This window comes from Glycine max, chromosome 10 (genome assembly GCF_000004515.6).
Source record: "Glycine max cultivar Williams 82 chromosome 10, Glycine_max_v4.0, whole genome shotgun sequence".
Taxonomy (NCBI): Eukaryota; Viridiplantae; Streptophyta; class Magnoliopsida; order Fabales; family Fabaceae; genus Glycine; species Glycine max.
Genome location: NC_038246.2, coordinates 18073620 through 18100370, shown reverse-complemented (window position 1 = coordinate 18100370; position 26751 = coordinate 18073620). Strand labels below are relative to the sequence as shown.

Genomic DNA, 26751 nt, shown 5'->3' with positions numbered 1-26751 from the left:
CTTTTCTTTTTCTTTTTTCGAATTGATTCAACTAAATTTTATTTTTTTTTTGCACTGTAGCATTTGAGAAATAGCATATCATTCAGCATGTCCAACATTTAACCAGTATACAATGTACATCAAGTATGGCCCAAAATACATCATCAAGCATAGCCAACGAAATATGTTATCAAACAAAACCCCCCACACTTATTCCCAAAACAATTCCAAAGCTCCAAAATTCCTTAAGGGTAAGGTGATATCATGGTTTTTCACTTAAGGCTTGTAGTGAGCTTCAAAACAAGGAAAGGGAAACAAGGCTCAAAAGGGCTATAAAAGGAATTAATTCAAGGTAAGTCCATTTGGCTAAAGGCTTATAAGAACAAAATTGCCTAAATCATTTCCAAATATGCATGTGAATTAGGAAGCATCAACAAGAATCAAGCCAAGGCTATTGTGCAAGCAATCAATGGGGCAAAACACACCAAAAGATTATGATGATGGATGGCTCAAATTCTCACAAAGGTAAACTTATCACTTCCAAATTGAGCTTTTGAAACTATCATGACATGTAGAGGTAAAACAAGGATTTCAAATCACAAAATGTCAAGAGACTTTTATTTTCATAACAATTACCCATTTCTTGAACATATCCTATAATTCAAAGAAAAACATGCAAAGTTGTACGTGCAAACAGAATTGACCTAAAATATTAAACTAGAAACCCAACAAAACTAATAAAATTAACAAAACATTGTCCTCCCAATACTTAAACAACACATTGTCCTCAATGTAGCACAAGTAAAAGATTAAAAGCAATTAAACCATCAAATAGAATCGGACAAATGTAATAAAAGTAAAGAAGGAGATAGGAAAAGAAAAACTCCCTAAGTCATGGTGGAGGAAGAGTAGGGTGGAGTAAGGAAGTCTCTTCCACCACTACGTCCACTAAAGAAGTGTTTGTGAGGAATGGCTTAAGTCGGTGTCCATTGACCTTGAAGCTCTTGTTTGTGGAGTCACTTTTGATCTCAATTGTACCATAAGGAAAAACATTAGTAACAACAAAAGAACCAATCCACTTAGACCTCAACTTACCACTCATAAGTCCAAGCTTAGAATTATACAATAGCACTTTTTGCCCAACCATGAAGTCCTTCTTAATTATCATGCTATCATGGAACTTCTTGGTCTTTTCTTTGTAGAACTTGGCATTCTCGTAGGCTTCTAGGCGGATCTCATCTAACTCACTCAGTTGCAACTTTCTTTCCTCACCAGCTTGATCCATAGAGAAGTTGCAAGTCTTCATTGCCCAGAATGCTTTGTGCTCAATCTCCACTGGAAGATGACATGCCTTTCCAAAGACAACCCGATAGGCAGTCCGATGTGCCCAAAGAGCATCATCAAGCCTGGTACTCCAATCTTTCCTGCTTGGCTACACAATCTTCTCTTAAATTCTCTTGATCTCCCAGTTAGAAATTTTTGCTTGTCCATTGGTTTGGGGGTGGTATGGTGTGGATACCCTGTGTACAACCCTGTACTTTTTAAGCAAGGCATGCATTGATTTGTCGCAAAAATGGGTTCCTTGATCACTAATAATTGCTTTAGGTACTCCAAACCTGCAAAACAGATTAGATCTGACAAAATCTGCAATAACCTTGGCATCATTAGTTCTAGTGGGCTTGGCTTCCACCCATTTTGAAACATAATCAACTACAAGGAGAATGTAAACATAACCAAAAGAGATAGGAAAAGGGCCCATGAAATCTATGCCCCAGACATCAAACACCTCACAGAATAGCATAGGTTCCTGAGGCATTTGTTGTCGCCATGTAAGTGCACTTCCTGCTCTTTGACACTGCTCACAAGTGCTACAAATCTTCCACGCATCTTTAAAGATGGTGGGCCAATAAAAGCCACAGACAAGAACTTTGTGAGTTGTCCTATGAACACCCAGATGACCTCCCGGTGCGGAAGAATGATAGAATTGCAGGACTGAGTCAATCTCATGATCTGGAATGCATCGTCTAATGACCTGATCACTGCACAATTTCCACAAGTAGGGGTCATCCCAAATAAAATGCTTAGCATCACTTTTAATTTTATCTTTTTGAGCTTTAGATGCTAAGGGAGGAAAAACAGAAGCAACTAAATAATTGACAATGTTAGCAAACCAGGGAGTAGAAAGAGAATCAGAAATACTATACAATATATATAAATGATCATCTGGGAAATCATCCCAAATAGGTAAGTCCTCATCAGACACATGTTCGATCCGACTCAAATGATCAGCAACTAAATTTTGTGCTCTGCTCCTATCACGGATCTCCAAGTCAAACTCTTGGAGTCAGAGCATCCATCGGATCAACCTAGACTTTGAATCAGCCTTCTTCAACAAGTACTTTAAAGCTGCATGGTCAGTATAAACAATAATGCGAGTACCAAGCAAATAAGAACGAAATTTTTCAAGAGCAAAAACTATGGCTAGTAGCTCTTTCTCAGTAGTAGTATAATTCGCTTGGGCAGCATCTAAAGTCCTAGAAGCATAATATATCACCCTGGGCAATTTATCAATTTTCTGAGCAAGGGCAACCCCCAATGCATAAAAGGATGCATCACACATAAGCTCAAAAAGGGTTGTCCAGTTGGGTGCCTGGATGATGGGGGTGGTAGTCAGTGCTCTTTTGAGGCAATCAAAAGCCTCTTTGCATTTATCATTAAAGTCAAACTCCACCTCCTTTTGCAACAAGTTGGATAGTGGAAGGGCTACTTTGCTAAAATCTCTTATAAAGTGCCTGTAGAATCCTGCATGACCAAGAAAAGATTGCACCTTTCGCATGCAGGAGGGGTAAGGCAATTGTGAAATAACAGAAATTTTTGCAGGATCAACTTCAATGCCCTTTTTGAAAATAATGTGGCCTAAAACTATACCTTGCTCAACCATAAAATGACATTTTTCAAAATTTAGAACAAGGTTAGTTTCAGTGCATCTATTCAAAACTTTTTCCAGCCTATCCAAACAAACATCAAAAGAGGATCCATATACAGTGAAATCATCCATAAACACCTCTATGCAATTTTCTAAAAAATCACTAAAAATACTAATCATGCACCGCTGGAAGGTACTGGGGGCATTGCACAGGCCAAAAGGCATCCTCCTATAGGCAAAAGTATCGAAGGGGTAGGTGAATGTGGTATTTTCCTGATCCTCAAGAGCAATAGTGATTTGCATGTAACCAGAAAAACCATTAAGGAAATAGTAGTGAGATTTACCTACCAGGCGTTAAAGCATCTGGTCAATGAATGGCAGGGGAAAATGGTCCTTTTTGGTAACCTGGTTCAGCCTCCTATAGTCAATGCAGACTCTCCAACTGTTCTGCACCCGAGTAGGAATCAGCTTCTCCTTCTTATTTTTTATGACGGTGAGGCCGGTTTTCTTCGGGACTACCTGGACGGGACTCACCCATTGGCTATCGGAGATAGGATAAATGATTCCAGCTTGCAAAAGCTTGGTTACCTCCTTCTTCACTACATTAAGAATCACCAGGTTGAGTCTTCTTTGTGGCTGTCTTACTGGTTTAGCCCCATCCTCTAAATTTATCCAATGCATACATGTGGATGGGCTAATACTAGGAATGTCCGCTAGGGTCCAGCCTATTGCCTTCTTATGCTTCTTGAGAACTGATAACAGCTTCTCCTCTTGCTCATCAGCAAGGAAGGCAGATATAATTACTGGAAAACTTTTGCTATCATCCAAGTAAGCATATTTTAAATTTGATGGTAGAGACTTCAATTCTGGTGTGGTCGACTGGATAGTGGTAGAAAGAGATGGTTTCTCAGCCTGTACCTCATAAAGAAAGTCAGAAGTATGTGTACTTCCTGAAACATGGTTAGTTCTATCTGACTCTTTAAAATCAATCTCAAGAGGTAAAACATCACCAGACATGTAATCAATATCAAATTCAAATTCACTCTCAACATCAAATTCAGATATATGATCAAGTATAAATTCAAATTCAATGCATGAGGAGTGACAGGCATGCAAATTAGAATGCAGATCAATCATGTATTCATCAACAATATGGTCAATTATTTCAGCGCGGAATACAGAAAGATCTTCAGATGCAAGAATATTAAAATGAATAGTTATATCACCAAACTCCATAGATAGTGTGCCTGCATATACATCTATCTTAGTTCTAGCAATTTTCATAAAAGGTCTGCCTAGAATGATGGGAACTGATCCTTTAGAAAATCCCTCCTCCATATTCAAAATATAAAAATCAAAAGGGAAAATCAGTTCACCAACTCTAACTAAGACATCCTCTACGAAACCAGCAGGATAGGCAACACTTCTATTAGCTAAATGAATTACCACATCAGTTGACTGCAAAGGACCAAGAGATAGAGAATTAAAAATAGACAGAGGCATAACACTAACAGAAGCTCCTAAATCTAGCATGGCATTGTCAAACTTATTGTTCCCTATAATACAAGGTATGCTGAATGTACCTGGATCTTTACATTTATCAAGGATTTGGGGAACAGATTTACCAATCAATGTGAAGACATTTCTACCCATACTAATTCTTTCACTTCCTTTAAGCCTCCGCTTATTAGTGCACAGCTCCTTCAAGAATTTAGCATATCTTGGAATTTGCTTTATTGCATCCAGTAGAGGTATGTTTACCTCTACTTTTCTAAATGTTTCCAAGATCTCCTTCTCTGCCTCTTCCATTTTTTTTGTTGGAAATTGCTCTTGGAGGGAATGGAAGAGGGATATGTTGCTTCTGTAAATCATAATTACCAGTGGGAGATTCACCTGCATAGAAATTGTTAGGTAACTTACTCTTTAAATTTTTGTCATCATCTTTTTCTGGAGTAGAGTGAAATTGGGCAGGTTCATTTGCGGATGAGGAGGATGTTGCTGGTTGAAGTCCTTGACACTGCTTTCCCGACCTCAATGTAATGGCACTCACATTTTTGGGATTCTGGACAGATTGAGAAGGTAATCTGTCAGAATTCTGGGACTGTTGTTGATTTAACTGTGTAGCCAATTGTCCCATTTGATTAGTTAAGCTCTGAATGGAGGCTCTGGTCTCTTGTTGAAACTGCATGTTTTGCATAGTCATTTGCCTCACAAGTTCTTCAAGGGAAGGTTGTGGAGGAGCCTCAACTGTTTGTTGTTTCTGGGGCTGTTGCGATTACTGGATTGGTGGAGGAACGTATGGTCTGCTTGGGCCAGCAGCATTTTGGAAGGAAGGAGCAAGCTGCTATTGTTGTTGTTGAGGGCTAGACAATCTGAGATTAGGGTGATTCCTCCATCCGGGATTGTATCTGTTGCTGGAGAGGTCATAATTGTTCTGTTGTGGTTGATTATGCTGCTGAGGTTGAGGAGGTCTATTGTAAATGTTTGCAGCATAAGCTTTAGGCTGCTCAATTGCTCCAGGTTGCTACATAGAAGGGCAAAGGTCTGTGTGGTGGTCAGCAGAGGAGCATAAACCACAGAGTCTTGCGACCGGTGCAGATTTTTGATTCATGGCCAGTTGGGTTACTAGGTTAACCAAGGCATCTAGTTTACCCTCAAGCTTCTTAGTTTCAGCTGATGAAGATGAATTCGTGGCTACTTCATGCACTCCTCTAATGACAATAGCATCATTTCTGGCACTAAACTGTTGGGAGTTGGAAGCCATCTTTTCAATTAAATTTCTGGCTTCAACAGGGGTCATGTCTCCAAGGGCTCCACCACTGGCACCATCAATCATACTTCTCTCCATGTTACTGAGTCCTTCATAAGAAGCTGCTCAGAAATCTGGTGGTGAGGGCAACTGGCACATAGTTTTTTAAATCTCTCCCAGTATTCATACAGGCTCTCTCCACTGAGTTGTCTAATACCTAAGATATCCTTCCTAATGGTTGTGGTCCTGGAAGCAGGGAAAAATTTTTCTAAGAATACTCTCCTTAGGTCATCCCAGCTCGTGATGGACCTTGGAGCAAGGTAATATAGCCAGTCCTTTGTCACTCCCTCTAAAGAATGAGAAAAAGCCTTCAAAAATATGTGATCCTCCTGGACATCTGGGGGTTTCATGGTGGAGCAGACAATATGGAATTCTTTCAGATGTTTGTGCGGGTCTTCACCTACAAGGCCATGAAACTTTGGAAGCAAATGGATCAGTCCAATTTTAAGAACATATGGGACATCCTCATCAGGGTATTGGATGCACAAGCTTTCGTAAGTGAAATCAGGTGCAGCCATTTCCCTTAGAGTCCTCTCACGGGGTGGAGGTTGTGTCATGTTCTCAGAATGTTCAAAATTATAATGCTCTAAATCAGGATGCTCAAAATCACCAATAACAGAATGCTCAGGATGCTCAAAAGGTACAAGATGATGCCTAACTAATTTATGAAATGTCTTATCTATCTCAGGATCAAAGGGTTGTAAGTCAGATGGATTGCCTCTAGTCATACACTACATTCAGCATGCACAACTAGTTGCCTTCTTATGCAAGTAACAGTGTAGGCTTGAACTACAACTACCCTCAAATAATATCCAAATGACTTGAAATTTTGTGAGCAACACCCTAAAATCATGAAAAGATAGCACAAAAATTTTCAGACAAAAATTCAAAGTCTAACTGTGGAAACTACCTAAGGAAAGTTTAGAAAAATAAAACAATAAAACTTAAAAAAAAAACTAGTAAACATGAGATTTTTTTCTACCCCAAATACATATATAATAATAGTCATTCTGATACTCGGAGCAAAAGTTATGGCCGTTTGAAGTTTTGACAAAAATCAAACTCTCTAATTTTTTTTTTGGAACTTTCAAATCTGACCAAACTAAGGGCTCCAGCTATTTTTCCCACAAAATATGGATCAAAAGAACCAACAACACCAATATTCAGCCAAAAATAACAACCCTAACTATCAAAACAAAAATCACCAATTAAATTGTCAATAGTAGTCACTAATTCAGTCGCTAAGGGATTTGCACTACAACTCTATTTTCCATATCAGCAAAAGTGGTCGCTAAATCCATCGCAAAGCACTATTCACAGCAAAACACAAAAACTGAAACAGGGAAAGCGCTAAACAGAAAAACTAAAACAAAACACCACACTAAACAAAATAACAAGACACTAAACGACACTAAACAACACTAACACAACACGAAAACTTAAAACAACTAAACATAAAACACGAATCACTAGTTATTATGAACCTTTGGACACTGCTCCCCGGCAACGGCGCCAAATTTGATCGACGCCGTACCCGAATCAAATAAACATTAAAATGCAGTAACTAGGAAGTGATCCTAGGTCGTTTCCCAACGAGCAATGATAAATCAAATGTTCATAACAGATAGTAGGAAAATAGTAACGAATGGGGGGGGGGGGGGGGTTGTTTGCTTTTGTAAATTAAACAGTGAATAGATGTGAATTATAAAATATCAGAATTAAAACACGTTGCTTCCCCTTGATTCACAAGCAAGTCTCTTATCCTAGGCTACGAGAGTTTATCCTTTATCAGTTCAACCACTTAATCTAACCCTAAATTAAATTACTAAGCGAAATTTAACATAAGGCATTCATTATGTGATTAAGCAACACATACACCAATTAATCATAAACGATCATTAAGCATGAACGTAAATTAAGCGCAGAGACAATTAGTCAAGCACTAAGCATGCATGAATTAATAGCAACAAATTAGAGTAATTAGTGAAGAGGAAAAACTGAACAGAATTTAATAGTAATAATAGAACCTCAAAGAGAACTGTGCTTGATCCTCAAGAGAAAACAACGCTGGAGAGTTAGCCTTTCATTAATCAATAGAGAACAAAATTATAGATTGAAGAACGAAATTTTATTGCTGAAACGAAAAGTAAAAACTGGAATTGCGAAACGAAAAAGTGTCTAAAAGAAGAAGAAAAGCCTAAAACTAAAAACGAAAAACAGGAGAGAGAGGAGAGAGAGAAGAGAACTAAATTAGAACCTTGGTGCTCTTATATAGTTTCCCAGCCCCAAAGCTTACAAATCTGTTTTAAATCCAAGCCCATAAATAAAATAAAATCTTGATAAGATAAGATCTAGATGAAATAATATCTAGATGAGATCAAATCTAAATAATATCTAGATAAGATAAATAAAGTCTAGATCAGATAAAATTTTGTAGAATAAAATAGTCTGCCCTCTTCAAGTCCAAGCCCAATTCTGGATTCAAGCTCAATACTTCATTAATTCCTGAAATTAGATTAAAAACATCAAATTAGCTGAATGAGCCCAAATAATAAAACTGCCTAATTAATTTGACAATTAAGACTAATCAGTAATTAAAATGGTGCAAAAAGGTTTAAGAAATAGGATAAAATAATGGCACATCAACTACTATAGGAGGCATGTCTTTCTCTTTTCATTTCTTTCTTTATTTTTCTTCTTTCTTCCTCTCTTATTTTCTCTCTTTCATCTTGACTTATTTCTTCCACTCTTTCATTACCTTTTCCTTTTCTCTCTTGTTTTTCTTTCCACAACATGCACATGCCAATGCATTTCCAACATCAATCAACATTCCATTTCCATGTCATTCACAACATAAATATCATCTCATCTCAATGACGTTATCAACAACAACAGCAACCTCATTTCATATTCACATATTCATCAATAATAACAATTCATGTTGACATGGTCTTTATTAACAACGTCATCTCAAATCAATATCATCATAATTATCATTATCATCACATATCAATTAAAATCCTTAATAGCGACATCAACAACAAATCGCATTTCACACACACACACACACACACACACACACACACACACACACACACACGCACACACACACACACACACACACGCACACACATATATATATCGCATCCCATTCGTCAAAAACATAGGTTCTCCTGAAAAAAAACCAGCATGCATATCAATAACAATTTTATCGCATCCCATTAGTCAAAACGTAATTTTCTTTGAAGAAAAATCAGCATGCAACAGGGACAGGCAAATATCCTCATAGCTAGGTTCCCTGACCCTAACTATGGTGTTAAAACGGTAAATTTTATAATAAACTCCCCTCACCTATCGTGAGCTACCCCGCGTGTTCCTCGTCGCGTCACTTGAAGATTCCTTTTCTTCCTTGCTCGTCGGTTCCATGCAATCCTCTACCATACCAAAACGAAGGACACTTAATATGGATTTTAGAAAACAAAGCTAATAACAATGCTCTGGGTCAAACACCCACGTCACTACATAAGAGCGCTGAGAGCATTTCAGGTTTTACAAAGGAACATCATTTGGAAATTCTGACCATGCCAATGTGACCGGGGTTCAGTGTAGGTTACGAAAATAACATGCATTTCATGAAAGGATAACGTTTACAAAGTCTCTTTCTCTAGGGTTTTTCAAAGGAAGCATAAGACATGCAATGGCTGTTCCAAAGTCAGAAAAGATGCAAAGACAAGTTGAAACTAACAAGAAACAAGCGTAGAACCATGGTTACCTCGAAGGAAAACGAAAGGTCAGACTAGGATTTCGTTCTTTACCGAAACCGCGAGCCAAGTTGGAAGATTCCGCTTCGATCGAAGGGTTCCTCTCAGTGTGGGGTTGCAACGGAGAACAACAGCAGTTTGTGGTGGCTAATGGTGGTTGTGGGTGATGGAGAAAGTGCTTGGGACGTTAGAAATGGCTTTGGAAGAAAGAAAGAAGAAGAAATGGTGTTTTTCCTAAGCTACACGAAAGCAAAGGCTGAAATCCATAAATGAGAAATACTCTCGGGAATAGAAGCTTTGCGCATACTCCAGACATTTTCTCAAAGATCCCAACGGTTAGATCATGGACAAGTGTCTTGTGAAGCTGCAAACCTCATTTCCAGAAGATCCAACAGTTAACGAAGGCTGGGAAGCATTTTTACCGAGGCAGCTCATGTAGCTTCCTCAAGAAGCTTCATTAAGAGGCTTCCTCAAGAAGCTTCATCGTGGCTTCTTTGAGAAGTTTTCTCAAGAGGCTTCTTTGAGAAGCTAGACCCTTATCTACCCACACCTCTCTATTAATTAAACTCACCTCCTTGAAAATAATTACGGATAAAAATAACACAACGAATATAATCAAACATCAAACATATTTACTAACAATATATAGATATATATTAGGGTGTTACAACTGGTCCCTTCCTAGGGAGAATTGCATCACACCTCATGTGGATGACATTTAACCCCTTAGCTATCCCCCTAGGACCTCCTTAGAGCCTAGGATAGTTTGCCTCTAAGATCTTTAGGATATAGTCTAGGCTTAACATTATGTTTTCTGCTATGATTACTATGCTTTGGTTATTTTGTGATATGATTAATCATGCTTGTAAGATTTCTTTTAATCAATGAAATATGCTATCGCTCTATTTTCCTACCTTGTGTGTCATGATTTTATTTGTTATTCTCTTTTTTATACACACTTTTTGGCCTTGCGATGACAAAAGGGGGAGAAAGATTGATGATTGATTGTATTGTTCAGTTGTACCTTGTTAGTCGTCTTATACGACTAACTTTTGTACAGAAAACTTTTACAAAATATGTATATTTTCCCCAATTTATAGTTCTTTTCTAGGATTGTACATGAATTTTTCTTTTCTTTGATCTTTGTTCATTAGAAGCCTCTTTATATGGAATTAATGTTAAATTCTCTTCAATTTCAGGCAAAAACGAGCAAATTTGAAGAAGTGCCAAAGTGGATGTCGCACTAAGTGAGCTTCGTGCGCTTAGTGCGTATCAACGGCTAAGCCCAGCACAAGAGTGCTTAGCAAGTCAAGGGAATCTGGAAGAGCATCTGCTATGCAAGCTTGCGCTTAGCGCGATATCAGCTTGCTAAGCGAGTCATTTGTCGCTTTCCAGGCACAACGCAAGATTGGCGCTAAGCTCAAATTCACTTACTCGCGCTAAGCGTGAAATTAGCGCTAAGCACGACGTTTAGGTTTTTGAGCCCTTTTTAAGCCTGATTTGCACATAAAAGAGGAGAGAGCTTTTAGAGGGAGACAACAGAGAGCCTCTGAGTATGGACTACAGAGAACGAAGAAGCAGAGCATGGAGGCAAGTTCTCAACTTTTAGAGAGGTTAGGGAGATTTTGAGTGATTGTGAGGTGCCAAGAGGTGGAGGAGACATCCCCCCTCCTGTGTAAGCAAGCAATTTCTCTTGATTCCCTTTCTTTATTGTAAAAGGAGCTTCCTTGCCATGGAAGGCTAAACCCCTCAGTTGGGGATTTCTATTGAATAGTTGATGTAAAACCTTTTTCATATCTAATTAAGTGTATTTTATGTGTTCATTGCTTATATCGGTGCTTGATTGTTGCATGCTTTTGGTCTGATCAACCATTGGTGTGTGCTGTTAGGAACTTTAGCATTGGGAAATGTATTGTTTCCTTAGAAATTGATAGAGCAGGGCTAGATAACTGCATTGCTAGGGATAGGGTGCAGGGTTTTAGTTTTTATTATGATGTGATTATAATGCTGTTTAAATTAATCCAAGTTCAACAAGAGGGATCTAAGAACGAAGTTTAGTTTAAATTAGTCTAAAATTGTGAGACATCGAGGTTTAGTACTTGAGCCTTCAGCATAGAACACAGGAACATCCTTAATTAGAGAAACATCTTTAATTGCATCAACATGCTTGGTAGGAAGACCCAACGCCTTTAGATAATTTGTTTTTCACACTTTCTTGCTTGCGTTTATTGTTTTCATTAGGATAGAGTACACTTTTACTTCAATTCACACATATTAATTTCTATTTACAAAATGTCTGATTATTGAACACAACTTTGCTAAATGAACAAGTTCCCTGTGTTTGATACTCGGATCATTCCGTTTTAATTATTTACTTGACGATCCGGTGCACTTTCCGGTAAACCACTTATGCGTAAAAAGAGTAATTACAAATTTTGGAAAAAGGAACTGTGGAAGAAGGTCAACATACCTAATTGCTTGGATTGAAAGATGCTACTAATGTCTTTTCTAAGCATGTTGTAGAACAGGTACATTGGGGAGAAAAACATCAAAACACATATGGAATTGGCATTATCAAAATCCAAAAAGGGGGAGATTATTGGATCAAAGCTTAAAGCCCCTTGTTTTAGTTTTGGTTTGATAATTTTACAATACCAAACATGTTTAATAGATGTGACACTTGTATTGATTGTTTTAGACTAGGCATGTTGTGTGATATATAGATTCAGTTCTTTTACATGATTAGTGAGGATAAAAAATGTGGAACAATTGGATTGATCTCTTAAGTTTTCTAAGAGTCAGCACCAGATCTCACTTCTACTTGAAATTTGGCTAGCACTATCAAATTAATCGACTGCTTGGTTTAGTAAACAATTATGGAAGCCAGTTTTAGAAGAAGGAAGATTATGTAACTTAGGATAATCAATTACCCTAGCAGATAATTGATTAGACTGCTTCTCTAAACTTAAGAAGCTCACTGTGTGATGAAATAATCGATTACCATTTCATGTAATCAATTTCCAAGTTTCTGGAAATGCAAAACAAAGAGGATTTTGATGTATTAATTGATTACCATATTCTATAATTGACTAAATCTGCTTTAAATGTCAAAATTATAAATACCCTCTTATGTTCTTTTCCTTAGAGACTCTTGATACATTCAATCTTTGAGAAATACTTCAACAGAGTCATCTAAGGAATTTCACTGCATTTCTTTTGGAGATTGAAGCTGATCAAAGATCCATTCATTTTGCATCGTGATTTGATCATCTTACAAGAAGAGCTTGAAGATATTGAGATCTACAAATTCAATTGTTTTCGTTCCTATTCTGAAATTCTTTTTGGATTCAATTTTTGGTTAGGGTTACCAAGAGTTTTGTGAGTTGATAGGGTTTCAACTTTTATTGTCTCTCCTGTAGGGATCAAGGGAAAAGTAGAATCTAGAGAATTGCATGTGCATAATGTTTGTACTTAATTCTCTAAGAGTGGAAATTCTAAGTGGTCTTAGAACAATTGGATGTAGGTCATGTATGAACTGAACCAACATAAACTCTTGTGTGATTCTCTTTCTCCCAAACCCTTAGTTTTGTAATTCAATCTTGGAAATGGAATTGATTGTAAAAGCATATGTTGTATGAAGCTTTTGATGATGCCAAAAAGATGAAAGCTATTCAAGATTGATCAAAGTCAAGATCAAGAATTCAAGAGAAACGATTAACAATTAGTCCATTGTATGTTAAAAGAATCCCTTAAAAGAGACTGCAAAGGTTTGGCCTTAGGTTAATTATTCAAAACATCTTACAAAAGTTTTTAAGTAAAGCTATTTTTGAAAATATGTTTTCTCTCTGGTAATCGATTACCAGAAGTTGTAATCGATTACCAGAAGCAAAAATAAGTTTTAAACAGTTTTAGAAAACATTTGAATTTGAATTTTGAATGTGTAATCGATTACAAAGAGATTGTAATCAATTACCAGAGACAAAACTATTTTAAACAACTTTCAGAAAGTTTTGAATTTAAATTTTAAACCTGTAATCGATTACAACAGTTGTGTAATTGATTACCAGTCACGAAAGTTTGAAATTCAAAAATCTGAAGAGTCATAACTCCTCAAAATTAACTGTGTAATCAATTACCATATATCTGTAATCGATTACTAATGAGGAAATTTTGAAAATAACTTTGAAAAGTCACAACTGTTCACAAGTTTTTGAAAGGTCATCAAAGGCCTATAAATATGTGACTTGAGTTCGAAATTCTTTAGATTTTTTCAGAACAATAATTGTCCTATCCTCTCAAAAGAATGTCTTGGTCAAACACTTGCAAAATCAATAAGGATTCTTATAAGATCTTCATCTTGCAACATTCTTCTCTATAAGAGAGAAATCTTCTTCGTACTTCAAAGCAAACAACTATTATTCAAGAGACAGTGGGTCTCTTGATTTGTAAAGATCTTTGAACACAAGGGAAGGGTATCCCTATGTGGTTCAAAGCATTGCTCTCTTCCCTAAACTTCTTTAATTTATTGCATTTTATTTTTACTTTGCTTATTTTAAAGAAGTATCAATTGAATTGCTCTTTACTTCATTCATATTAAGTCTGCATATTCTATTTCAAGAGGGAATTAAAAATTTGATTAGGGGAAATTTGTAAACTTAATTCACCCCCCTCTTAAGTTATTGAGGTCACTTGTTCAACATTGATGTTAAAGGACCATAAAACTATGTTTTTCATATGATCTTGTTTTCATTGTTTTCTTGATTGTGATAATCTTTTTGGAACAATCTTTTGAGAAAAAGTTGATTAATCAAGAGGGTCATTTTAATTGAGTTAACTAACGAAGTGGTAAAGATTTCAAAAGAATCTATTCACCCCCTTCTAGATTCCCGATTAGCCCAACAAGAATAATGACAACTGTCATGTCTGTCTACTTGCACCAAAAGCTTATCAGTTGTGTGGGCTCCACTTCAACAGTCTTCTTGGAAGCATTAAGGGATTTTTTGAAGAGCATCTTGAAGCTAAGTTGAAGGTTCCAAACAAGAACAACTTGAGCAAAATCTTTGAGTGAGAAATCTGCATTTTCTTCTTAAACCCTCTCTATGAGAGTGACCCACTTCTATATTGAGTTTTTAATTTGTAATAGATAGTAGATAGAAGAGAGAGACTACATCCCTAAATGGGATCCCTCAAAAAGGTGAAAGATATGTGTTTAAGTTGTCAAAAACATAGAAACTATTTACTATTGTAAGTCGAGTAGTGGCTGGCAAGGTTGAAATCCAGTGGGTTGTTGGTCTAGTAGTTGGCTAGTTTGGAAGCCCAATGGGTTGTTGGCAGGTTGTAAAAATCCAATAGTTGGTTGTTCTAGCATGTTGTTGGTTGTGTTAGTGGAAATCTCATCAGTTTGGGTGAGAATTGGATGTAGCCCAAGGTTGGGGTGAACTAGTATAAAAATGCCTATGTTGAATCCTCTCTTCCCTCCTTTTTACATTATGAGCATGGAGCATTTTGAGCATCAGAATGGCACATGTCAAAATGCATACATAAGAAGGTTTTCATAAAAAGCTTAATTGTTTTGCAAAATGACATATCGAAACTAATTCATCTTTGTGATCATAAGATCTATTTTAAACCAGTTCAATTATATGCATCAAAGTATGAAAGCTTTCATAAAACATGAAAAGAGTTTTGGGGGTGAAAAGTTGGAAACAATATTTTGAACAATAGCTTTCTGAGCACAACATTTTGAGTACTTTATCTACATAACATAAACTGGGTCTTTCATAATAATAGTAATATGAGAAATATTTTTATTTAAGTATTGATTTTCTGACCATGAGCAAATATGCATTGAAATTAGGTTCACATAATCATATCAAACATTTAATAATGAGTGTTGTGACTAATCACTTAGAGAGCTTAGTTATCTAAGTGTTTGAACTTCTATGTCAAGACTTTTTTAACACCAAGGTAATCTTGAGTAAAAATTCAAAAAGATTAAAGTTTCAAGAAAATTTGGCAAAGTCACAATTCAAGTCCCTTCTTGTGATATTTTGATCACTTCAATATTTGGAGTGCTTATTAAGGAAGATAAGCAGAATGCTCTATAAAATTTATTGACAAGTTGGTGACAAGCATTTAATGCTTTAATGGATCGCTCCACTAACAGACGATGATCAAACAAAAGAAGGTAGTTATTTAGACACAACGGTTACTTCCTCAGCAACTTTATAAATACTTGAAGTGTTGAAATTACAAACATGTAATAAATTCTATCTCAAGCATTCAAACTCTTGTAACCGTTTTTCTAAGTGTTCTAACAATATAGAATAACTTAATTATTTCATCATTTATACTAATAATTTAATTTATTCAATAAATGTTACATATATTATTTGTAAATCATTATTTAAATAATTTATTAATTAAATTAATCTTGACATTTTTTAAAATAAATTTTTAAAATATTTTGGCTTAAATATGTTTGAAATCCTTGATATATATTTGATTTTTATTTTGAGTCTCTAATCAATTTTTTTGTTTTTTTTAGTCTCCAATATATTAAAAGTTTTGTTATGGGTCTCTGCCTTCAGTAAGTGATGATGTGACATCATATCATCAGTTCATCCAATATATATCAATCATTAGGATGGTGTCACATCATTACTTAACAGATGACAGATACCTAAAACAAAATTTTAAATATATCAAAGACTCAAAACAACGGAAAAATTTAGGCTAAATTATAATTGTAGTCCCCCTAGTTTTCCAAATTTGTGATTTTGTCCCCTTGATTTTTAGTTGTAACATGTGGTCCTTCTAATTTTATAAATTTACGATTTGGCCCCCTATAGTTATTAACTAATAATTGTGATTATTAGAGATATTAAATTAATTATAAATTAAATAAAAATTATTTATCATTAAAAAAATTAATAAAAAACCGTTAACCATAACATAGTGTTACTGTTGATGGAGTCGCGTTAGCAGTCAAGGTAGAGAGGTATTTGAAGAGAAGAGAAGGAGCACAGTGTTGTGAAAAATTAAGATTAATAGTTTTTTATTTAATTTTTAATAATTAATAGTTTTAAATAATTTATAATAAGTCAATTAATTTGAATTGTTTGTAATTAATCTATCAGGAGGATTGAAACCATCAATTTATAAGACTGGGGGACCAAAATCATGGATTTGAGAAATTAGGGGACCAAAATTACAATTTAACCAAAAATTTATCAGGGACTCAAAATAAAAATCGGATATATATCAGGAACCTAAAAATTATTTAAACCTAATATTTTTGCTCATTGTTATAATTGAAATTATTTCATGTAAATTAAGTTAATTTTACATATTACTTTTCTTTATTGGCTAAACTACTCATGGGGTTTAATAACTTTATTTTAAGTTACAATTTCGTTCCTTATTTATTAATAACAGTAAAATGATCTTTTTAGTAATGTCTTTTATAACACGTTTATATTTTTTGAAACACTATTGGTTTTCAATTTCGGGGAACAATTTTAAACTTTTTTAATGGTTCAAGACGTGAAACTTGTCCCATTAGATTCATCGACATGAAAATTATAAAACTCAAACCAAAAAGGAATATAAACATGGTGAAAAATCACATGAAAAACAAGTTTTATGAACAATTTTTTTGCTTGAATTTGAGATATATTTCAGTTTTTTATTGTTCGTGAGATATTTTCATTCAATTTTTATCTTTTTATGTTCTTTTTGGATCCTAGCATTTGTTGTGTTTCATAATTTTTATGTAGATTAATCCAATGAGATAAATTTCACATCTTGAATCAATAAAAAGAAATTTAAAATTGTACCCTAAAATAAAAATAAATAAAAATGATCTATTTTACTCAAGGAACCATTTTAAAAATTTTAATAAATTAGGAACCAAATTATAAGTTAAAATAAAGTTAAGGAGACAAGCGAATAATTTAGCATTTGATATTTTATAAATATATTTTTTTTCATTTGATGAGATAACTAGTTTTAAGTAAAACTTTTAAAATTTTAATCGAACAACTTTTGACTTAAATGGACTTTATAAGCTATAAATAAATACAGCTAACACAACTTCTACTTCTTTTTTAAAAGTCTTATTTTTAACTATATTAAACGTAGTTTTCCTTTTATTTTGATTTGATCGTAATTGATTTGAGAATTGAAGATTATTTATTAATTTTTGTTAAAAAAAATTATTAACCTTTGTCAATAAGACAAACATGCAATATAAAAATTGAAAGCTTGAATTTTGAAACACTAACAAATATTCTCCCATCCTATCAATGCTTTTTATGTTCTTTGTTTTCTTCCTCTTTCTTTATTCTTTTCAGTATTATTTGTAACTTGCAAGGCTCTAACATACTTTTAGTTTTGAATGCATAGATCTAGACATGCTGTTGTGCAAACCTTAAAGGAAGCATATTGAATATTAGGTTGTAATAGAGGTCACACGGCATTCTTCAATAATCAATCATGATGACACTAGAGAAGCTTCTTTAATTATTGTGATTATGAAGGAAACATTGTACCCATGCTCATTAGCATTAAATTAAATAAATAAATAAAAGGAAACAACTGTTTTCAACACTTCTTAGAAGCATTTGGTCATATGTGAAAATAATAGAAGTTCAATAGAAACATAGATATGATCCATTGCATCATTGGATGAACACTTCTTCATTCACATTAACTTCGTCTTCATTTTGTTCATTCATACCAACTTCTTCGGACATTATGTTATCATACATTTACTGATCTTCGTCGATCTTAACAAAACATTGAAAAATTTCAATAACAAACAAAAAAATCCCTAACCACATCCTAATTATACTATCACATAATTTTTGCATTTTTTTATTGCATTTATTAATATAATACATTAAATTAAAAAGGACAAAAAAACAAATTTATGTTAAAACGACTAAATTAAATTAAAAGTATAAATTCTTTTCACATTAATATCACTTAAACTATACAAACTACAAGTTTCGAATGAATATTGAAACTATATCTATTTAAAAGTTTTTGTAATTAACAATTCTAATTTCATTTAATTAAACAATAAAAAAATTATAAAAAAAAATTAAAAAGAACTTATGGATTGACAATCCCAGATTGACAATCCATAAGTAACATAAAACTTATGGATTATCAATCTATAAATTTTATATAACTTACAAATTATCAATCCATAAATATTACGCAAAAAAAACCAAATCAAGACCTTACCTCTGACGTTAATAACCAAACCAGAGCCACCAACACAACCACTACTTACCGACAAACCACCGTAAACAACACACCTCCATCAAAGAGTACACAACAACGAATGAGCAACTCTCACGAAAGATCTCTCACAAGAAGGAAGGTGAACGCAACAAAATAAAAATCTCGCATGGATAAGGAAAGCACAGAACAAGAAGTTATAAGAGAGGGATAATATTGAAATTTACAAAATTTACTGGGTGTACCAGCAATTCAACTCAGGAAGTTATAATAGGAAGGGATAACACTGGGATTTACAAAATTTACTGGGGGTACCAGCAATTCAACTGATGCCCAAAGCAATAACCCTTGTCTAGCTAGGCCAACATCTTTAGCTGGCTTAGTGAACCATACAAAATCAAGTATAAGCCATGAGAACCAAACGGGAAATTGTTATAAAAAAAAATCTCTTCCTTTCATTTCCTTTTTCCATCTAACGTTACAGAACAGCAGTGATGCATATAATCAAGGCCTGTCACTTGTAGACTTTGACCTGAATACTCATGCACTGTCTGGATTTTTTTTCTTTTTCCCTTTTTTAAAGGGTACATTTGATCTTGGATCTTTTTCAATCAACTATTTACACTCTTACGGACAACTTGTATCCACTCAGATGTGAAGCTAGCCTTTGCGTAGCTCACCTTCAGAATTTGTTTATACAAGTAATACAAGTACTAAAAACATTAAAGATGTCCATTTGACAGTCCCAACACAACCTGCACAAGCTGCGAAAACAGTGTCAGTCAAAAGGAATCAATATTTCCTCATGGTCATATACAATGTTTTATGGTTCAACTCCGATGATTCGACTAGATCAAACCAGAATGGCTAATAATTAATTATACATTTATAATATTATATATTATAAACAAACACAAAATAATTAAAAAAATACAATCAAATGAAATTTTAAATGTGTGAAAAGGCCATATTATATATCCTGTAACCTAAGTCAACAATAAAAAATTAAACCCTTGTGTACGGACCTTTGTCACTAAGATTCAGCCTTTATTAAGTTAAAATAGTATTTTTATTGAATAAAAAAATTAACAGAATGCAAAAATTAAGAAGAGTTTTTTTTTTTTTGAAGAAAGAAAAATTAAGATAAGAAAACAATTAGTTATCTATGGTTGTCTACTGGTTTTCATAGAATTTCAAACGGTTCCTGCCAGTTACGAAATCAGCCAGTTCTGACTTAAATGAACTTAAAAGCAGAGCAGTTCACCGATTTTTTTTAATTGAACCGGCTATTCTAGTACCATTTTCTTAACCATGGCAATAATGAGTTACCACTTATAAAAACTTAAACAATGGTCCATTGCAAGTATAGTTAATACCCAGATACAGTGAAACCTTCAAGTCTCAAGCTCAGGCAAGCACGAAGGGAATAATCAAACAAAAGGAAGAACAAGTGAGATAGAGGTTAGTAACATACTTTTTCAAACTCTTTGTATAGAAGTTCCACCTCTCCCTTTATCAGATGAATTTCATGTAAAAAATACCTAAGTTTGCGCTCTTTAGCGGGACCCTCGTAAAAGGCACTCAATAGCTAAGAATGTATCAAAAAATATGATGCTAGAATCCTAAATTTAATACTGAAGAACTAGAAACCTCCATTTCAAGACTGTGCCGGTCTCCAAGATAAAGAACATTTTGATCGGAGAAAAAAGAGGGCAAATAAAACAAAAACAAAGTAATAGATTCTATAGTCTATACACTGCATGTCCCTAGCATGAAAGTGTGCTTAAATGCAAAACATTGAAAGAACCTTTTCAGAACATATGCGGAGGTGTTAGTTTGAGCCCACACACAATGAGAAGATTCCTCCTTTTCTTACATCCCTTGAAAGCTCAACTTCATCAAGCTAACCATTTCTAACTCCAGGATAGTTGATAAATGATATATTAAAATATGGGCATGCAAAAAAAAGTTGTAAAACTTGTTGCCTCTAAGTTAGAGTTAATGTGTTAGCTCATCCAAATAATTATCATTAAAAATACTCACATGAAGATGGTGATGGCCCTTGAAAATGTGAGTTAGGACGTTCAGCAGATGGCTCATTCTTAGGAGGGGGCTCAGCATGTGCAAATGCTACATTTGGTAAAGGACTCAAAGCAGGAACCGAAGAATGAAAGCCATGTGCTGGAGGTCCAACCCATGGTGAGGCAACAGGATAGTGTGGAGCATTAGTAGGGGAAACTGCAGGTGTTAGATGAGCATGTTTTTGACTATTCCGGGGAGATCTCTTTCTATGCTCAAATCGACAATTAGGAGGTTGAGCATAAGAACTTCTCCATGGAGCAGGCAAACTTCTTGCAGGGGCAGCAGGGGCACCAAAATTGTGTGAAGTAGAACCTTCCCCAGTTGTAGGTGTAGGTGCAGGTGCAGGTGAAGTTTCAGGAAATACGTGGGCATGGTGGTGGTGACTATGGTGGTGATGATGATGGTGGTGGTGGTGATGGTGGTGAGGATGGGGATGGGGATGAGGCTGAGGGGCAGGGGAAGGTGAACCATTACCACCATTGCCATGAAGGGAGTGTTGCAAGATAGATGAAAGTCGAACCTGCTTAACCCTACCAAATTGAGTGTTATTCAACCCAAGGTTCCATGAATGATGTCCCATTATGGTTTGTGCCAGTTGCTTTAGCCTCTCCTTTGATGGTGGAATCCCAACTGCAAGTAGGACAGATGATTGAACAACAGTAGGAGCAGTAACTGTAGAACCTTCAGAATTTGATAAGATGACATACAAGTTCTGCATAACAACAAGAAAATCAGCTTGGTGGGATCAGTATATCATTGGAAATCTTCCAAGTATTAAGAACACGTAATGTATATTATGAAGGGATAGAATACTCTTCTCATCATCATGAAATAAAGATTATAGTACACACAAGAAAGCTTGCTTATTTTTCATGCTATTTACTATTCTTTGTGCTTAGAGTCTAATATCAAACATGAATCACTTGCAATTGACTGAGATCCCACAACAGAATCCAGAGTAATTACACAAGAACATAGCGGTATTCACAGGTTTGACATTAACATCAGAAATGACTGCAGTTTTAGCCTTTCAAAAAAATTCCAAATTGACTATGTTCTTACTTTTCAATGAGATATTAAAACATCAATTTCAATTTTGCCCTGTAATAAATAATGTATTAGAAGACTTAATAATACATTAATACATATATATTGTCTTAGAATGTGGGATTGAGCTAACTCAACCCCAAAAGCTAGCTCATGGGGGGTTGCCTCCCACTTTTATATTCTATTTGCCTTATCTCAAGCCAATGTGAAACTTAGGTTCTGCCCAATACAGCCCCTCATGTCCAGCACTGTTGGGCTTGGTGCATGAATATTATGATGGGTGGCATGTTTAATGAATCTAGGATAGGTTTTGATATCACCTTAGAATGTGGATTTGGGCCTAACTCAACCCCAAAAGCTAGCTCATGGGGTGAGAGTTGTCCCCCACTTTTATATTCTATCTTCGCCTTATCTTTATTCAATGTGGCACTTAGGTTTTTCTCAATATATTGAAATTAAGCGAGAGAACAAGGATATTTTAGTAAAATTATTCCCTAATAAATGTTAATTCTCTTGGAATACTTGCTTTCTTGGTCTATGTGAAAAAACCTTAAACATCAATCATTATGAGACGGAGGGAGTCAAATAGAAGGGGCATAAAATAATTACAATAAAAAGCCATACAACAAAAACAGTGAGAAGATAAATAATAATGACAAACCTCATAAGGTGCCAAATGTAGTCCAGACTTTAGCTGACTTGTCAGCTCATCAAAATTTGATTGTATTTCATAAATGGAGAAATTCAAAGTAAAGTTGAATAATGTCTGCACCATTTGCAGAGGGAACACACTCTGTTGTGGAATGATAGTGATCCCTCCTTTAAATTTCAGCACCTCAAAAACAGAGGGAACACCAAACAAGGATGTAGAGAGCTGGAGATATGATTGGCGTATAACCAGGTATTTGAATGATGCTCTAATCAAACTAATGGCAGCTGCAGACATTTCTGAATATTTACTATCAGGATCAACTGCAAACACCACTTTTGTCGTGTTTGACTGTGGTAAGGGATCCAGAGATAAGATGACCACCTGGTTTTGAAATATAAGAATGATATCAATATCAAATATTAATAAAGTTCATAATATCCTTCAAAAAATAAAAAAGTTCATAATAGAAAACTAGTGAGGGAGGTACTTTGGTAGAGAGAACCCCTATCTCTTCAAAAATGTCATTAGAAAGCTGCAAGATGTTTTCTTCCAGCAAAGAAACTGGCTTCTGCACATAAAAGCTTGCAACAATATCATGATCTGGAAAAGTAAAACAATGTCAGTAAAAAGTTTAGATAATCATGATTATATCAGTAATTTCATTGCCTCCAATATCATATAAAGCATTTAGTATAATATATAACAATATATGGTAACATATGAGAGTTAGAAGCTTACAAACATACGCTTACAAGGTCATTTCATATATCACAAAATTGAAGATAACATTCAATGGTTCATCATCAAATGTTGCATCATATTAATATACACATTTTGAATAGGCAACACTTGCCTCTCAGTCAAAATGCATTTTCAGCAATTGGATGTTATCTCTAAAAAAGTTAAGATTGTATCAGACTTAGTAGCACATTCAGCAGCATGACAAAAGACACAGGAAAAATAATGCACCATAGGATCAATACCAAACTGGAAGAGATAACTTCTCAGTTTTAAAGGTGAACACTATTATAATTGGATTTTGTTAGCAAGATAAAAACTGAATATGTGGCTATCCTGAATATATCTTAACTTACAGTATGTGGCAACTATATTAATGTGATCAAAGGATATTTTTCAATATTATTCTAAATTATCAATCATAAAAAAAACAGGTGACATGTGCAGGAAGCCAGGAACTAAGTAAAAGGTTTCATCTTAAATCAATTGACATTAGGTAGAACTGAGGGCAAGAGATGTGGGACTTTCCAACATAATATAATAAATAGCTCTTGGAACAAAAGTAGGAAACTGACATAAAAACTGTAAGTAGCCATAAAAAGAAAGCTTAAAACAAAACAAGAGGAGACCTTTTCAGTTGAGTGCTAATAATGCCATATTGCTTAAACTATAACAATTTTATATCCACAGCTTTAAACCTCAATCAAAATTATATATATCTTAAGTAACAACATTACTGACATGTACAGTTACTTATCATCGAGCCATTATTACTAATAATAATGATTTTATTCAGATAGAATTAATCATTCAATATTTATTTTGTTATTAAATCCAGTACACGTGAAAACAAAAACACACATAAAGACAGTTAATTTAATGTCTTTATGAACTAAGCAAATTATTCCCATTAAACATTCCAACAATTAAACTAGATATCAACAAGAAAATAAATTTGATGCAGCATAGATGACCATATTGTGTCGGATATCGTAGACATTCCATGCAAAAGCATGAGGCAAAAAGGTATGTTATCAAAGGAAATATATTTAGAATTACGTATATGCCAGTGCTTACTGCCCCCAAATTGCATGAGCCAACAAAATTGCCATTTTCCTCTTGTTAATTTTATTTTCTATGTCCCTTGCCTCCACCGTTACTTTTTCTCTGCTCAAGTATTTAACCACCTAGGGTGTGTTTAATTGTGTTTTTTATTTTAGTTTTTTAAACTTTATTTAATAAAACAATTTTCAAAATCTAATTTTTAGATAGTAAGAATAGGGGAGGAAAATGGAATACTAGAAGGAAGAGTATAAACAACAGAACTAAAAAACAAAAAAACAAAAAAAGCTTAAAGATGTTCTGATTTTTTTATTTAAAAAATTCAAGATGTACTACTTTTGAAAATAACTTTTAAAAACTACTGTAATCAAATGAGTTTGTTTCTTTTCTTGTTTTTAAAACTGAAAACAAACAAGCCCTCATTGTTGAATTTTCATTTCCACTATTAGCTCCTCTGATAGTTCTTCAAGTTATCACTCTCAACACCTCCATTCATTCTTTCACTGATAGGTAAAGTTTTATGCAAATCAAACATATCCTTACGAGGAAAGATATGTTCAGTGCTCATATCAATATCAATGGAGTAACAATTACACCTAGCAACTAGTGGCTATGGTGGACATCATAGACACCTTTTAAAGAAATTTCTTCTCAACAAGCAAAAAAAGCTTCAAAATTCTAAGATCTAACTTCTCAGAAGAAAATCACAATTCACGACAACGCATATGATTTTGTCAGATCCTAAAACTGGGAAACTATTTGTATTCAGGTGCACCATTAATTTAATTTCTGTGTATCATTATAATTAAAATTGCAATTAGTTCTAAACATATTTCGAAAATATCAGATGCATTTTCTTATGTCCACAACATCAAATGCAGGAAAGTGATAAATAATAACAATAAAACACCAAAACACGATCCAACAAACAAGTCACTTTTCCCCCACAAATACCAATCTTTTCTATCGGTCAATTAAAAAAAATACGAAAATTAGAAACCGCAATGGACCGTTCTATTTTGCCGACACGCGGAAATATTAACAAGTTTTATAACAAACCTAATATTAAAAAATAAAAATTAAATACCTATATAAGTTATAAACCAATCCTTTCTCTACATCTTCCCTCACATTGTTATTTTCTAAAACAATTATAGAAAATGAGAAACAGATCCACCAATTAATTCCACGGTCATTTTATTTTCTCAATTAAAACTTTTCCTAAAATAAAAATAAAGAAAGTTAACTGCGAATTAGTGGAAGTTACATCATCGAAAATTCAGTTCCAAAAACGATTAACAACCCACCTTTGTACTTAGAATTTATATGCAGATCCTTGGGATCTGCGAAGTGAGCGAACGGTGGTAGCCAGAAGAGTGCGGAGAGGAAAACCGCGACCGAGAAAAGCAAGACGACGAGGCATCGGAATCCGACGGCGCATCCCGGCGGAGACGCCGCATTCCGCCGCGGATCCTCGGCGGCGACACCGGAAGGCAGAAGGTGGTGTTCTCCGGGCTTTCCCATTGCCGGCGGAATGAATCAGGGCCCATTGTCGGGTTGGGTTGGGTTTGGTGTGCCCATTTTTAAGAACCAGAGAAAGAAAGAAAGAAAATTTCAGAAAAAAATGAGTGAGTTTGAGTAATGCTTTTTTTAATAATTATTATTTGAATAAAATAATAGTAATTAGATGAGGGGTTGATGGGGGAATTAAAAGTTTTATTTAGTTTAGGGTTTGAAGTTTCAAGGAAGTTTGGGGAAGAAGATGGGAAGGAAGGAAGGAAAGAGAGAGAACTTGAGTTGTAAAAGTGACAGGACTTTTCCAGACTGGTGTGGACTGTGGTGGTGTTGGTTTATCTTTTTTAAAAAAAAATTAAAAGAAAATGATGATTTGTTTTCAAAGTTTCACACCAACTTATATAGTTTTTGAATTAAACAACTTCATTAAATTTAGGGTGCTGTAATGTAAGGAGTGATCATGTTTTAAGTTGACAGAAATTGTTACTAATTTGGTTTTTTAATTTAGTTTTTATGATGGAGTAAGGTTGAAAGATGAATTTATTTCAAGATTAATTTGTGATGAAGTTGTTTAATTCAATAACTATTATTTATCTTTTCAAATTAGATTCAGTTATGTTTTTAATCTTTTAAAAACTTTAATTTATTTGTTGAAGAGTTTGTAGTTAAAAATACTAAGTTAAGAATCCACAAATGTGAGAATACTAGAATAGAGATGTGAGAATAGTAACCTATAAGAGTTGAAAATACTGGTTACAAATCTAAATAAATGACAATACCATATTTAGAAGTAGTTTAGATAGAGTTGAGAATATAGTAAAATTTTGAATAGAATTTAAGAATTACTTAGCAGATCCTTAAACTATTTAAAAAAATTAAGTTTCTAAACAATTTTTTCAATTAGATTCGTGAACTTTTGTTTATTCAATAT

The 26751-nt window shown here is 34.4% G+C and overlaps 1 protein-coding gene and 1 non-coding gene across 3 annotated transcripts; one reads left to right on the top strand and one right to left on the bottom strand.

The window, feature by feature from the left end:
• Nucleotides 1–5786: 5786 nt before the first annotated feature.
• On the top strand, nt 5787–5893 carry LOC112998217 (small nucleolar RNA R71). Its single transcript, XR_003263256.1, has one exon. It is a non-coding gene; the product is annotated as a small nucleolar RNA R71 (small nucleolar RNA).
• Nucleotides 5894–18921: 13028 nt separating this feature from the next.
• LOC100818532 (uncharacterized) lies at nt 18922–26150 on the bottom strand. Of its 2 annotated transcripts, none has more exons than XM_006588946.4 (5): nt 25613–26150; nt 22993–23105; nt 22515–22886; nt 20768–21518; nt 18922–19479 (listed from the first exon to the last, which is right to left on the bottom strand). In XM_006588946.4, exons 1-5 carry the CDS (start codon nt 25827–25829, stop codon nt 19418–19420), a joined length of 1515 nt encoding a protein of 504 aa, XP_006589009.1. In that variant the 5' UTR covers nt 25830–26150; the 3' UTR covers nt 18922–19417. The 2 variants fall into 2 exon arrangements, with proteins under 2 accessions (XP_006589009.1, XP_003535145.1); XM_003535097.5 differs by having other exon boundaries at nt 18922–19488; nt 25613–26149.
• Nucleotides 26151–26751: the final 601 nt, after the last annotated feature.